The sequence below is a fragment of the Lactuca saligna genome, chromosome 7 (assembly GCF_052625555.1).
Source record: "Lactuca saligna cultivar CGN05327 chromosome 7, ASM5262555v1, whole genome shotgun sequence".
NCBI classification, from domain to species: Eukaryota; Viridiplantae; Streptophyta; class Magnoliopsida; order Asterales; family Asteraceae; genus Lactuca; species Lactuca saligna.
The window spans coordinates 174547106-174563399 of record NC_136423.1 but is presented as its reverse complement, the minus strand read 5'-3'; the positions used below and the strand labels follow the sequence as shown (position 1 = coordinate 174563399).

Here is a 16294-nt window from a genome sequence, read left to right as displayed (position 1 = left end):
AAGTTGATCGATTGATTCAAGTTGAGTTTTTGGAAATCTGCTTCGTAAGAAGAAGCATTCACTTCTATGAAAGACTTTCATGGGAATTGTCTTGAATGTCATGTATCATTTGAAAATAAATATGACTCAGTGTTATTGCATGCAATTCCTCCTAGTATGGAATGAGTAAATAATCAAGATACATGTCTCAATCTATATGAAAAGGCATTAGTTGTTTTCTTTTGATTTCATTGATAGTAGAATATTCTGACTCTATAAGGATGCTAGCGCTTTGCTAATAGAATAAAAAAAAAGGGGCCTGTAATAGTTAGAGGTTGCGTTGCTATTCTAGGCTCATTTCTTCTCGTCCCTAATTGAAAATGAAACTAACGAGCAATCAAACAAACTAAAATGCTAACATTATATTACTTAGTAAAGCAACCTTTCAAGCATCACGCTAAAGTCGTTCCACTCGTGCTTCTCTAATGAGAATCACTTTGTTCCACTTTCTCAATAGGTCAACAAGCCATTTCTAACGACTTACTGAACACTCACCTTTTCTCGCCCTTTCTCGCTAACAATGTGAGTTCCTAGTCCTCTTAGTTCGCTTACCTTTAACCTAACTTCCTAGTTTATGGCCTAAAAACATAGGAAACCATTATAAAAAGGGATAATGACTTAGGAGGGTAATAAGGTTTCCAGCTTGTCCGTATTTGGTCACTAAGGTTTTTTTTGTGCGTATTAGACCAATATAGTTGTTATTACCGTTTAGAAATAGTCCCTTTACCGGTTTTAACGGGTAAAAATGACTATTTTTAAACGATAATAACAACCATATTGGTCTAATACGCACAAAAAAACCTTAGTGACCTAATACAAACAAACTGGAAACCTTATTACCCTCCTAAGTCATTAACCCTAATTATTTAGAAAACATGCTTACTAATCAATATGAATGATTTGTTTGACTGAAAATAGTTGCTTCCATTTAAACTTATCTCACAACCATTCCAGAACTTCTAAGTCCAGAAACTCATATGATTGATGATCTTCATTACATAAATATGCAATATTTTATCAATAACTTCTTTTTTGTCATTTAAATGTTTACATGAACATCTTCATATGTACAAAAACAAAATCTCACTTTGATACCTCCCATCAATGTTTGCATTTGATAACGAATGGAAATGTAAAACCAACAGGGACTTGTATAGGATGTCTATTATCAATTATTTTATAAAAAGCAAAACCACAACATGAACTAAGAAACTGAAGTTGCAAAATGAATAAAAAAATCAGCACCATAAACAAATACATACATACTATATACAACACATAAACAAAAGTTTATAAAGCATGAAACTTAATGACAGGAAAAGTAAAAAACTTAAAGGAGACTTTATAGAAAGAAAGATCACCCTTACTTGCCACAAATGGTTGAAGACATCAACAAGAAGATCAATCTGACCATAGAATCCACATATTGTCTGATCATGACTTCAGTAGATGAACTACTGAAACGTAAGAATTGCAATTGAACTTCATTAGCATTTAAAAAGGGAATTAGGGTTCCAAAGAAGACGATGAAGGGTTAAAAAATATTTTGGACCATTTCTCGATTTGTGTGTGTCATCCTTGCACAGGAGTCATGCTAATCTTCTCTGTATCATTCCAATTTTATCGGATGTCCCCAAAGGAACGACTATAGATGAGGAGCTTCGCCATATAGAGGAGTAGCAGGTTATATGAGACGACGCGAGTTCTAAACGAAGTAGTTTACTGTTGATGGTCATATATTCTCAATGTCTTTAAAATTAGGGTTAATGACTTAGGAGGGTAATAAGGTTTCTAGTTTGTCCGTATTAGGTCACTAAGGTTTTTTTTGTGCGTATTAAACCAATATGGTTGTTATTACCGTTTAGAAATAGTCATTTTTAACCGTTAAAACCGGTAAAATGATTATTTTTAAACGGTAATAACAACCATATTGGTCTAATACGCACAAAAAAAACCTTAGTGACCTAATACGAACAAACTGAAAACCTTATTACCCTCCTAAATCATTATCCCTTATAAAAAAGGAAGACCATTTTTTAGTACACGTTAGGATATTACTTCGGGGTTGATTAACACAATTAATGAAACAAAAATCAACTCATAAATATCATAAAACAATTTGACAAACATGTGGAGTTCAATTTTTTTGTGTGCTATTTTTTTTCCATGATAGAAATAATTGATTTGCATCCAACCAACTACCCATGATTAAAAAAAAAATTGGGGCCTTCAATTTTTTGGGGGCCTTTGTAGTATGATTAACATGTTTGTGTCCAAAGAAATTAAATATCATAAAAAAATAGTCCTTATTATTATAATAAAATTTTATTTTTAAATAAAAGAAATTGACGTGTTAAGCCATGTTGTACATGATACATTAAGTGTGAAAAAGAAGATATCATTTGACTTTTAAGAGTGGATACTAAATAACCAGAAACAAAACACTCTTTCATTAACTATAAACCCATACTAGATTTAATTCAAGCAGCCATACTTGGTTTCACAATTCGTCACTGTCAGTCAACTATGTAGGGCTCTGTAAATCCATAAATTTGAGTAGCTACAAAAGCATGGTCCCAATGCAACTAGGAAACGTTATTTTAGATGGTGATGTACGTAGGCAACTTTACACGGCAAAAGCTCTATGGTGCGGAAGTAGGTAATTCTAATCCAAATCGATCTCTATTGTCTCAAGATTGATAATGACACTCGATCAAAGGTCGTCGACAATGTCAATTTACTGTTATTGCTTTTCAAACTCTCTCCCCTTTTGCAAAATTCTTAAAGGGTTTTTCCTGTTCATTTGACCAGGTGTATGAAAACGGGTGCTTTGGGACGCCCCATACATGTTCGATGAAATGCGCAACAGAAATCTTGTTGTGAAAGTCGGTCAAGTGGACAGTAACAGGAGTAGAAACATGAATGCTTTATGTACCCCACCATACTTTGTCATTTACGAGCTTCCAAAAACGGTCAACAATTGGTTCATTTCAATAATTGTTCACATCGGTAAACATCTACCAACTACGACGAATCCATCCACATCCGAATCCCGAATCATTTGCTTGCACATCGATTAAACAAAGCAACAAACCATGCTTCGAAGTCAAAGATTGTGGGTGGAATTCTGTTCCTAACGAGCTATGTTTTAGTTTGCCATATCGTCGTCTCCAATCTGAGTTGTTCAAAACACAACTACTTCTCCATCAACATTAAAACATCAATGTCAAGCATCATCGAGCGATTTCTCTTATGTTTCGTGATTTTCTACCTTCGCAAGTCTTACGCAGTCGACACCATGACTGTAGCTGAATCTCTCACAGACGGAGATACATTAACTTCAGGTGAAGGAATCTTCAAAATGGGATTTTTCAGTCCAGGTAATTCTACAAATCGGTATGTAGGCATATGGTATACAAACGCTTCTGTTCTCACAGTCGTTTGGGTTGCAAACAGACAATTTCCCCTCACTAGAAATTCAGGTGTCCTTCAACTCGTTCGTAATCATAATCTCATAATCCTAGACAGCATTCAATCGAATAACACAATATGGCTGTCTTCTTCTTCTTCTTCTTCTTCTTCACGTATATCGAAAAAACCTGCATTGAATCCAGTTTTACAGCTATTAGACTCAGGAAATCTCGTTATAAGAGACGAAAACGACAACAATCCTGAAAATTTCCATTGGCAAAGCTTCGATCATCCTGTCGACACTCTTCTACCTGGCATGAAGCTCGGAAGAAACTTCAAGACAGGTTTAGAGACATATCTATCATCATGGAAAACATCAGATGATCCATCACCAGGTGATTATACATACCGATTTGATCACACAGGGTACCCACAATTAATCATGAGAAAGAAATCGGTTATCTCTTTTAGATTAGGCTCATGGAATGGTCTAGGGTTTAGTGGAATCCCAATTTCAAAACCTGCAATTAACGCAAGCTACAAAATCGACTTAATTGTGAATGAGAATGAAGTTTCCTATACTTATAATATCGTTAACAAATCATCGACATTCTCAAAGCTTTCAATCACACCTAGTGGAATCGCACAACGGATATCATTTGTGAAACAAACAAAAAGTTGGAGAGTTCTTTTTACTGCTCCTGCTGATCATTGTGATGAGTATTCAAGATGTGGTGCTTATAGTACTTGTAGTCTTTTATGTCAGTGTTTGGACAAATTTACCCCTAGAAACCAAAAGGAATGGGAGGTGAACGATGGGTCTAGTGGGTGTGTAAGGGTAAAAGATTTGGAATGTAAAAGTGATGGGTTTAGAAAATATTCTGGGCTTAAATTGCCAGATACACGGTTTTCTTGGTTTGATAAGAACATGAATTTGGAAGAATGTGAAATGAAATGTTTAAAAAATTGTTCATGTATGGCGTATGCGAGATTAAATATATTGGAAGGAAGTGGGTGTTTGATTTGGTTTGGTGATTTAGTTGACATGAAAGATTTATCTGTTAATGTTCAAGATATATATGTGAGGATGGCTTCTTCTGATTCGGGTAAATTATAAATAATAAAACTAACAATTTTTTATATTTTTTTGTAAATGGAGATTGATTTTTTCAGAGTTTTGATAATGTTGTTTTGGGTTTTGGAAGATCATACAGTTTTGAAATCATCTGATGATAAGAAGAAAAAAGTGATGATTAAAGTTTTATTGCCGTTAGTTTTTGGGACTTTAATTATGGTAATGAGCTTGATGGTGTGTTATTTGAGGAAGAAAAAGAGAGCACATATGAATATGGAAGGTATAATTTTTTTTATTTTTATTTTTTGTAAATTAGTTTAATTAGGCGTTTTTAGTTAATAATCGTTTTTTAAAAGAACCATTTTTGTAAATTTTTAGGGAGATTGAGAAACATAAATGAGACGCGAAATGAAGATATGGAGTTACAATTGTTTGCTTTACAAAGCGTAATAAAAGCTACAAAAAACTTCTCGTTGAGTTGTAAGCTTGGAGAAGGTGGATTTGGTCCCGTTTACAAGGTTAGAATATAGAATGAGAATCTCTACCGTCTACTGTCTACTGTCTGTACTGTAACTAAAGAGTTTCTTGCAGGGGATCTTAGATGAGGGGCAAGAAGTGGCTGTGAAGCGACTCTCGAAAACATCAACACAAGGTTTAGAAGAATTCAAGAACGAAGTTATTTGTATAGCAAAACTCCAACATAGAAATCTTGTAAAACTTATCGGATATTGCATGGAAGATGATGAAATGATGTTGATATATGAATACATGCCCAACAATAGTCTAGACTCGATTATATTTGGTATGCTAATAATAACCTTTGATGAAATAATCATCTATGAAATTTCACTAAACAAAATTTTTTAATTATTTTTCAGATGAAAAACGAAGGAAATTACTAGACTGGCCTACACGTTACCACATTATTAACGGGATTGCTCGTGGACTTCTTTACCTTCATCAAGATTCAAGATTGAGGATTATTCATAGAGATTTAAAAGCTAGTAATGTCCTGTTGGATTCTGATATGAACCCTAAAATATCGGATTTTGGATTGGCGAGAAGATTTGGTGGAAATGAGATGGGATCTAATACAAGAATGGTGGTGGGAACATAGTATGGTTTAAAAAAATTAATACCGTTTTCAATTATTACATTATAACAAGTACTATGTTTTTTTTACTCTTTTGTATTATTTTTTTTTATAGTGGTTATATGTCTCCCGAGTATGCTGTTCATGGGCTTTTCTCGGTGAAATCAGATGTTTTTAGTTTTGGAGTTTTACTATTGGAAATCGTGAGTGGCAAGAAAAACAGAGGCTTCTTTCAACAGGACCACAGTGATAATCTTCTTGGACATGTAAGTACAAGAATTAGCAACATACTTTGATTTATTTGTTTATATTAATATCTTACTTTCATTTTTCTATTATTGTATGTTCAATTTCTTTTCTTATTAAAACTTTCATGCATTTTTTCAAAGTATGATGCTATGATAAAGAAATTAACGAAATTGGCTCCTATATTTCAAGATTTTTATCAATATTTCAAGGTTAGAGCGACTAAAATCGATATAGAACCTTGAAAGAAGGACCAAAAGTGAAAAGGTTTCAATTATGACCTAACATGGTAAAAATCAGAAAGTACAGGGACCATTTTTGTAACTTTGTTTTCGAAATCTCATGTGTTCTGATCGATTGAAATTGTTCAGGCATGGAGGCTGTATAAAGAAGATCGATCCATGGAACTAATCGATGAAGCATTACTCGAATCATTCTCTGTTTCAGAAGCGATGAGGTCAATTCAGGTAGGTCTGCTATGCGTCCAACACTCTCCCGGCGACCGGCCAAATATGTCATCGGTGGTTGTAATGTTGGCCGGAGAAGGTTCGTTGCCGGAACCTAAACAACCTGGTTTTTTCACCGAAGACAATATTCTTCAAGCTCAATGTTCAGCTACACAGTTTTCGGTAAACGAAGTCACCATTACACTTTTAGATGGTCGATAGTATGAATAATCGTATCATATTTTGTTAACAATTTGTAATAGATGATTCTAGAATTTCGATTATGGAAGAATTATTGATTTTGTACATTTATCAAGGAAAAGATGATGATAGTAAATTACATTTGATCGAATTCATGTTCAAGAGCTTCTTCTAACAAAAATTGGGACTGCTCCATCAAATCAGGGCTTAATCTGAACATCAGAACACAAAATTCCATCTGATTGAGCGCTCCATCTCCATCAAAATCGCCTTCCTTCAACATACTCCGCAGATCATCATCGCTCATATCTTCAAGACCTAAAAGCGAAGAGTTGTTCTTCAGACTGTCGAAGGTGATGACACCCTTATCGGCGTCCATCAATAACTGAAATCCGTTGCATAACTCTCCGATCAGACCTTCGCCGCCTAACTTATCCGCCATTAAAGGTAAGAAATCCTGAAACTCCGATTGATTCTTTGACGCCATTGATGATATTATTGAAGAAGATCGAGAAGGGGTTTTGGATGCGTGATAGTGTGTTGAATACTTGAATGTGTGGTTGTGGATTATATATATAATAGCCATTGGAGGACAACTGGAATACAGCTATGGTAGCTGCCGGCTTTATTACCTCCCGGGTACGGCGAAGGTGTGTATGTGTCAGTATGTGTGAGTCGAGTAGGGGATTGAAAAGTTGTCGTTTTGCTTCAGAAGGTCATGGGATGCTTCGTGCTAGGGACAACTTCCAATTTAATAGGACAAATTATATCGACATAAAAAGTACATTATATTAGTTTTTAATTTTTAATTTTATATTTATAAAGCATATCTACAACTTGTTGGAGAGAAGGATTGCTTGTTTTTAAGTGTTGATGAGATAACTAGATTCATATCCTCAAATCGGTTGTAGAATTTGATTCTAATATGATCTCTTTAATTATTGTTTTGTGTAACTCATTTATTTTCAAGTTGTTGGTTAGACTTTATACATTATAAAATATGTTGTATTATTTCGGCTAGATGTGGCAAACCTGTCATGTTGTGTCGTATTAAAACATTAAATAGGTTGATAGGACTTAACCATAATCCGACATGTTTAATTATTAGGTAGTGTCATGTCAACCGATTTTTTTTGTGAGATGTCGGGTTAATGTTTAGACTTTTTAAATATGTTGTGTTATGTTGGATTGAAACATTTTAAAAATTAAAAAGCAGGAATCATGGAGAAGAAAAGAAAAAAGTGCAACACTAGAGTGTGGATGCGGCTGAAACGATAAAATTCACAATAAATTTAGAAGACAAAATAAAAATAATTGGAGTTGGGAAGCAAAAAGAATAACTGGTGAGGAAAAATAAAATTAAGTCGAAAGTTTGAATATGAATTTTAATTCTTTATTTTGGCTCATCACAAATCTATAATTTATAATATATTTATAAAAATATTAAATTTATAAAGCATGATATATAATCAAACGCGTCATATTTGAGTTGTAAGTCTTGATCCTAACCTAACCAATTTAACTTTCGTGAAGTGTTGTGTCAACCTATTTATTTAATGGTGTTGAAATCTCTTATCCAAACCCATTAATTTTGTGTCGGGTTCGTGTCGAGTTGTCGTGTCATGTAAGGTTTTGCGAGGTCTAACTTTTAGGTTGGTTAGAAACACTAAACATGTTGAAAGAATATGAGTTGGGTAGACGGATGTGGGAGTCCTGTCCATTAGCCCCACCCATCCTTGCCTAACCCCATCCCCACCACCAAACATAAGCTATCCATACACACCTACCACTACACTCACCAGTCACTACACCACACATTGTCTCTTCCATATGACGATCCAACATCATTTGAATCATTTCTTATACTCCTGCCATAGTGATTGACTCGGGTGCAGCTGCTGCTTCTGGTGCATGCTTAATCACAGGCCGCTGATTAGCAATAACATTTCCATTAACATTTCCAATTCCGCTTGGAGTTCCCACCATGTCGATCTATTAATCAGACGTTCGGTATGCAGTGACAAGAATTTAGATAGGAAAGCGTTATTTACTGTGACAACCTGAATTTTCTACCTTGTACAATTATTCAAATCAATCAAATTCAGACTCGTTTTGCGATCTTCTAGCACTATTTTGAGTCAATTTGAGTGTTCTAAGCCTGGTACATTCAAGTTTGAGTGTAGAAATGGGTCCCGCAAGTTCAAACACTTCACAAAATGGCTATATACTGCATTATGAGGAATGTACGACCGTATACTTGGGTGTGCGGCCATACACCCCCCCTTTGCCTGTACACTCTGGACTATATATGGGGGACTTAGCTTCCATTCAATCCTTTTCACCTCCCTTAGCCAAGAACTCGTGTATGCTCTCTACTATCATCCAATTCTACACCTATATCTCTAAAATTGTAAGTATTCTTCCCTTGATCTGTTGATTCTTCCCATATCTTGTATGAATCACTGATTTCATCCATGAAATCACTCCATTTTGGTAGATCTTCAAGTGCTCTTTAGTTTCACCAAGAGCACCTACAAAGTTCTTGGTACCCAAACACCCTTAATGGATTCTATATCGTAAGTACTCCTTCCCATGCTTGATACTTACTAGATATGACATTAGAAATCGTCCAAAATCATGAATATCAAGGAGTGTACGACCGCACACCCCTTTGTTTGGTGTATATTAGCCTCAAAACTCACATTCTATGCAAAAACATGTTCAAGAACACTTAGAGGATGCATGATATGGCCTTGAAACACACTTTTGACCATCTTTGCAAGACCATCAAGGGTGTACGGCCGTATACATCCTTTGTGTGGCCGTACACACCCTTTTAGGTTCCAAAATGATAACAAACACCCCTCTAAGTTATGTTATAGCCAAAACACACTCCCTAGCTGATTCCCAAGACCTTAAGACACACATTATCGTGTTCCATAGGGAGTGTGCAGACGCAAACCCTGGCCGCACACACACAAAACTGATGCAGTCTGGCCTTACACTCCAATTGTGAGGCTACATACCCCGTATGTGCAATCATATGTGATTGTAACACACCAAAATAAGTGTTTCCTAGTCCCTAAAGTGATTCCCTATCATGATTAGTTGTATAAACACTAATTCTATACATATATGTACTATTACGTGCTTATTAGGATCTGCTTGTGCCCGAGATTTCACTTAGCACTCAACATCCTTTCTCGATCTTACAAACAAACAACTCACTACAGGTGAGTTCATACCCCTGCAATCAACCTTTTAAACTGTTTTTAATGCTTTTAAGGGGGGGGGGGGGGGATACAAGTAAACACAATTGAAATTGTGTTAGTATAAACATTTATATACTTCCTAAACATCTTGTTTCAAACCATTTTCTAACTGTTTTCAAACATTGTTAGATTTCTTTATATAACCCTTTCTAAAATATTTTAAACTCTTGTCAAATCCTTTTACTTTCAAAACCATATTCTTTTATGTATTAGTGTATAAGTATGCTTTAATGACTTAGGACTATTGTGGATAACCTTATTTCTTGTTCCTTGTTTGGTTGTGGGCTTAGGGTAGGATACACTAGTCTGACTGTCGATTAACTCATAGTTATACATGTTAAATACGTAATAGAATATAAAGTTTTATCTTTAAAAGATTTACTTAACTCAACTGTTCAAGCTGAGTAATTGAGCCTTGTCTACAAATCAAGATCATATAAATGTCTAGTAAACTATAATAGGTATAGTTTAGCGAGCATATACAAACAACGAAAGTGAACATATACATATACATTTACATATACAAAGAACGAAAGTGAACATATACATATACATTTACATATACACAGAACGGTAGTGAACATATACATATACATTTACATATACAAAGAATGGAAGAGAACATATACATATACAAGAATAGGAATGAACATATACATATACACATACATATACATACAAGTATAGTAAGAATACGATAACTAGAATGTGAAATACTACTTCATGATACAAAAATACATTGTTGTATCACCTTTGTAACCAGAGTCTCCTGGAGGGAGAGTGGACATTGTGTGTATAGATCTATACGGGACATGCACTCCCACACCCCGACTGCTAGCTACAGTCCCAGTCGGTAAGGCCACGGGGTGACAAAATGTCACCTCACTATTTTATGACGCCAGACGGTCTTCAGGTTTTTAGCCGTCTATCAGTATGGTTACAACTAATTCACATTTAACCCTTTAATTAACGAAATCGAAATTAAAGGATTTAAGACTCTCTAAGGAGTATAGTACATTTAATACATCTATGAGTCTTCAGTTTTAACATTTCATATTCAGTAGTGTCTCTGCTGAGATAAAACATTCCATTTTCCAAACAAATGATAGATATAAATGGAAGAAAATATACTTTTATACAGATATAAAGAACTACTACTATAACGACCCAAAATACGACCCAATTTTTTTTGTTTTATTATTAATAAAAACCACAACATCAATTATTATATAATAAAACCATGAATCGTATGTCTCATAATGCCATAGTAAATGTATTAATTTAAAAATGAAGTTAATATTATATCAAAATATCTAAATAAAACTCCCAGGAATAAACTGCAACTGTGGTGTGTGCCATGCCATCAACCCGAGCTCTTCCCCTTGCTAGCGGAAGTACCTGAAACCAAAACTAAAACTGTAAGCACAAAGCTTAGTGAGCTCCCACAAACTACCACATACCATACAATAACATATAAACAACTATTGGGCATTGCCCACTGCATCGGACGGAAGTCCAGAAAATGCATCGGACCGAAGTCTGGAACTAACCAGGGCCTTGCCCTCTGCATCGGACCGAAGTCCGGAAACTACATCGGACCGAAGTTCGGAACTAACCAGGGCCTTGCCCTTTGCATCAGATCGAAGTCCGTAAACTGCATCGGACCGAAGTCCGGAACTGACTTGGACCTTATCCCCTGCATCTTTCCGAAGTCCAAAAACTGATTAAACCTAGCATACCATAAACATATCAACTAGCTGAACACATATACTACATACTGCATCGGACCAGAGTCTGGAACACATAACACAAAACATGCTTGAATCACAAAGACATCAAGCACTCTAACTACTGCATCAGACCGAGGTCTGGAACTACTGCTAACTAAACGGGCCGACAATGTGGCCGTAGACCCATTCCTACTTGAAAGAAACTCACCTCAAAGAACTGACTGCTGAAAACCCGCGTGAAAGATCCCTAACTGCTGTCCCGGTTGCTCTCCAGCTATCATGACAAATCAAACACTTAATCAATATGAGGATCTTTTTATGGGTAAAATGACTATTTTACCCCTATTATGGTGTGGGTCATAATCATGGCCCAAACCCTTTTAATTCCTTCTAGGTTCACCACTGGCCCATAAAAGGCCCACTAATAGCCCAATTATTCTATATTGGGCCTACTTAAGTCCAAAACTGCCCTTGGCCCATAATTTGACTCCTACTGGCCCACTAAGGCTCAAAGTCTAAAATATAGCCCACATCGAGGCCCAAATACTCAAAGCCCAACTGACTGTGTTACGCGGAGCGTACACCAAAGTACGCTTAGCGTAACTGCTTGATGGAGAGTACGTTGGGCGTACCTACACGTACGCTCAACGTAATACCATGTTAAGTCCTTTATCTATTAAGTGCTTAATATTCCGAGTAAGAAGCTACAAACTTATATCCAAGTGTTATTCCATGCCTTAAACCATAAAATTGCTTACTTGATGGCTTACATGACTCACACAAGCTCAAAAATCTAAAAACAATAATCTATTTCCAAGGAAGTGGCTAGATCTCATGCATGGCTTCATGAAAGCTCCAAAGATTGAAACTTTATTGCTAAGAATGTGTTTTGAGCCTCAAGGATGGCAACCCAAGCTCTAAAACAGATTCACAAGGTCAAGGTCCAACCTTTGGACCTAAAGAGGTCCAAAACTTCCATAACCCTAGATCTAGATCATTAGGAAGAAAGTTCAGTGCTTTATACCTTCCTTTGATGACAAAAAGTGAGTTTAGTCCAAATCTATGAGCTCAAGCTTCTTCTCCAACCTTTTCCTTCCTTCTCCACAACTTTCTTTCACTAAAAACACTCACAGAAGCAACTTTACACAAAGGAGAGGGTAAGAACGAGTTAGGGTTTTCTTGAAGGTGAGGAGGCTGATAAGAAACCAGGGGGAGGCTATAATGGGGTTTATATAGCTCTTAAAACCTAAAATTAGGGTTTAGTGTCTGATTGCGTATGTTGGGTGTACCTTATGGTACGCTGCACATACGCCTCCCATAACCCGTGCATCCAATGCCACTACGCCCCGCGTACGGCTTATGGGCATCCTACAACTTGGCCCAAAAAGTCTAAAGGTCCAATCCAAGATATCAATTTCAAACATAGACCAACTATAACTTAATAAAATTTAATTAATTAATACCTCGAAAGTCGATCGTTACAACTACATTTTTCCATACTATTTCAAGTACATATGAAAACATTACATCTTTATACGAAAACAAACTTGTAAAACAGTCGGGCCTCGGGTAGAAGGCTACTTTCATTTTAAGTAGGAAATATAGGATTTTCTGGGAAAAACTTTACAAACTTTTCAAGGTTTTAATACAAGCATTTTGAGGCTTTAAATTACTAAATGACACTACACACTTCTGAACTCACCAGCATTTATGCTGATACTCTCTTTCAAAATAACTTGTATTCTCAGGGAACCAGTAAGGCAGGTACACCCATGCAACTTTGAAGGACGGAGTGGATTCAAGACTCCTCATTAGTTTGTTTATACATTTTTGGTGCCATTTAAACCTTACAAAGGAACACACATGTACATAACTATTCTATTAATGCAATGGATGTTGTTGCTTGTTTTACTATTATGATTTGTTATGGTACGATACATGACGTCCTCCGCCCCTGAATCTTTCCGCCAATTCGGTTTGGGGTGTGACATTTACGATAGATGTATATATCTCCTTATCTTTTTGAAAAGTTACATGACAGTTCTAATATTGTAATTAAACGTTTAGAAATCTGAACACATAATGCTTCTAGATTCAGTCAGCAACAAACTATAAATCCGGTCAAATGATTACATCATAAGCATCACAAATCATTTACAATATAAAAGCAATTTTAAGCATCTTCCTTAAATATGCTAGTGCTTGTGTCTATTCAGATGTACTACCTATATTATATTAGAGACACTCAACTCACAATCATCGCTTAGTATTCTAAGTTTAAGTCTAGAAATAAATCATTATTCATAGTTCACTTAAAGTAATGCTCTGATACTGTGACATCCCCAAATTCACAGTCAATTTGAAATTCTTATTTATGCTTATTTGAAAATAATAGTATTCATTTTAAAGAATAATATTGCGGAATTTGTTCTTAGAAAACATGATATATATTATCAAAGCATTTCTGAAGAAATATATTTTTTTATATTAAAACTTTAGGATGTCATCGTCAATACAGAAACATAATTATAAACAACCCTTACATTCATTTACACTAGTGATTTACATCTCCTTTAATCTTTCAATGTAATGTAGCTTCGTATCAACACCTGTGATACAAATAAATCGAGTGGGTCAGGTTGGGAAACCTCAAACCTGGTGAGTACATAGGGTTTTTAACCTACAATAATATAATTCTTATGTTTAATCATCAAACAATTAACCCAACTTCCCATCCTCATTATCTTCTTTATTCTTAAGGATCTACCCTAAGAATCGTTTATTCATCAATCATTCATTCATTCCTATGGATTGTCCTGAGGAATAGGCACAATTTCCATCGTTGCCAGGGTTCATCCAACATGTACTAAGTCCATAGCGACCGATGTTATCTATTAGGCACTAAGTCCATAACTGTCAATATCCATTTATAGGGCACTAAATCCATTGTTGCGAATGTTCATTTGTAAGGCACTAAGTCTATAGTTGTCGGGTTTTATCTATTTGGCATTGAGTCCATAATTGCCAATGTTTATCTATTTGGAACTAAGCCCATAGCTGTTAGGGTTTATCTATCAGGTACTAAGTCCATAGCTGTCATGGTTTATCTATCAGACACTAAGTCCATAACTGCCAATGTTCATATATATCATCTTTCACCTCTCATCATTCATCTACCCATCTTTACCCAATATTTTATAGATATAAAATACATATATAGTTTAAATCAAATAAAACATGTATATTTTGTTCATCGAGTATAGATATCAAGAGCACATATAATATGTACTCACATGACACATAGTTTATATTAAATACTTCATATCTATGTGTAAGATGAATGTAACTATGCACTTACTTGTTAAAGTGATGATTCCAAACTCGGGCAACGGTTCGCTTCTAACAATTCTATTTTCCTTCGATGAAACCTAGTATCATTACCACTAGAGTTTAGTCTAATATTTATCGCGACTATTTACGAGCGATATTGTTTTATAAGTGTTAAACAATACTTTTCAATCACTATGTACGGACAAGGCCAGCCATGAAACATCGGAGGGCATGACCATTTTGGCATTATAGCACTTCTGAAATCCAACCACCCTATGCGACCATTCAAACCAGATTCACCGTACCGCGAGTAGTGAAAAGATATTATAATAACACTTTGTATATTATATTTTATATATATATATATATATATATATATATATATATATATATAAAAGAGTATAATAACGATATTGAACTTAAATATAAGCTATATTTAAAGTAGGGTAAGCATAACTCACTTATTAGGAGGTTTGGCTAGGAACCGGGCTCTGCGAGGGTAGAACTTCCGAGCCGAAAGCTCTTCTTCTCGGGGCTTTCCGACGCTCCGAGACTCGCTTCTAACACCTTGTAGGTGCCAGGGAAAAGCCTAGAGGGTTTGGGGTGTTTGGGAGACAATAGGGGATCAGAAAGGTGTAAAGAATGGAGTGATTTGCACATTCTATTTATAGGCTGTCTGAAGGCTGAATGCAACGCCTTCCCCACTGGGCGTTCCCATACCACGTGTCACCATCTGGTGGCAAGCCGTGGTGAAGAAGCAGTGGCTCAGATCGCGTCATGTGTCACTCGCAGATTACTCCAAAAACTATCTTCTAAAATTTGTAACTTTCGCATACGAGCTCAGTTTTTGACGTTCTTTAATCCACACGTACATAGGTATCGACGAGATCTACATCTTTTGTTTAGACTTTATCGACTAATTTTAAATTTATTTTAAAATTATATTTTAACAGACTTAGACAGTTAAAATCCGTTAAAAATTCAAAACTTTTTCATCTGACGTTCGTTTTCATCTGTCTTTGTATCGTTGAGCTTCTATTAATGAGATCTTCAATTTCATTTAGGTTGTGTCGGCTAAAAATCGATCGATATAAAATTCGAATTCCGGGTTGTGCACTGCTTTGCTAAATCTTAGAAAAATCATAATTTCCTCATACGAAGTCAGATTTGGAAGTTCTTTTTACGCCCGCTCTAGGTTTAACGTACATTACGACTTTCATTTAGATCACGCTAAGGCTAAAAAGTATTTTATCGTAAACTCACATTCTACGATTCCCGGTGTCGTGTCAGTTTTGCCGTAAAGCTTCGACATATCATAACTTTTTCGTTATATACCTCAGATTTCAACATTCTTTATATGTACAGAACCCTTGTAACATATACTATAACTTAGTTAAGATTATTTATTCTGAATTATCTTCTATCAAAAAAGTCATTTTTTAATTTTTATT

At 35.4% G+C, this 16294-nt stretch overlaps 1 protein-coding gene, 1 non-coding gene and 1 pseudogene across 4 annotated transcripts; 1 reads left to right on the top strand and 2 right to left on the bottom strand.

Moving 5' to 3' along the window:
- Window positions 1-1579: 1579 nt before the first annotated feature.
- LOC145007658 (U6 spliceosomal RNA) lies at window positions 1580-1682 on the bottom strand. Its single transcript, XR_013663032.1, has one exon. It is a non-coding gene; the product is annotated as a U6 spliceosomal RNA (small nuclear RNA).
- An 823-nt stretch (window positions 1683-2505) lies between these two features.
- Window positions 2506-7452, top strand: LOC145004762 (G-type lectin S-receptor-like serine/threonine-protein kinase At4g27290). Of its 3 annotated transcripts, none has more exons than XR_013662440.1 (8): window positions 2506-2758; window positions 2851-4556; window positions 4656-4805; window positions 4904-5043; window positions 5117-5327; window positions 5404-5630; window positions 5734-5884; window positions 6236-6375. XR_013662440.1 is itself a non-coding variant. In XM_078963751.1 (8 exons), the coding sequence occupies exons 2-8, from the start codon at window positions 3263-3265 to the stop codon at window positions 6530-6532; spliced, it is 2481 nt and encodes an 826-aa protein (XP_078819877.1). In that variant the 5' UTR covers window positions 2511-2698; window positions 2851-3262; the 3' UTR covers window positions 6533-7452. The 3 variants fall into 3 exon arrangements, 2 of the variants coding, with proteins under 2 accessions (XP_078819877.1, XP_078819876.1); XM_078963751.1 differs by having other exon boundaries at window positions 2511-2698; window positions 5404-5641; window positions 6236-7452; XM_078963750.1 differs by having other exon boundaries at window positions 2511-2758; window positions 5404-5641; window positions 6236-7452.
- Window positions 6564-7097, bottom strand: LOC145004763 (calcium-binding protein PBP1 pseudogene; annotated as a pseudogene).
- Window positions 7453-16294: the final 8842 nt, after the last annotated feature.

Bases quoted from the DNA above. Each gene is read 5' to 3' on its own strand.
- LOC145004762 (XM_078963751.1), top strand. From the start codon at position 3,263: ATGTCAAGCATCATCGAGCGATTTCTCTTATGTTTCGTGATTTTCTAC. The intron at 5,044-5,116 runs GTTAGAATATAG...AGTTTCTTGCAG, and splicing joins GATTTGGTCCCGTTTACAAG to GGGATCTTAGATGAGGGGCA. The intron at 5,885-6,235 runs GTAAGTACAAGA...GAAATTGTTCAG, and splicing joins GTGATAATCTTCTTGGACAT to GCATGGAGGCTGTATAAAGA.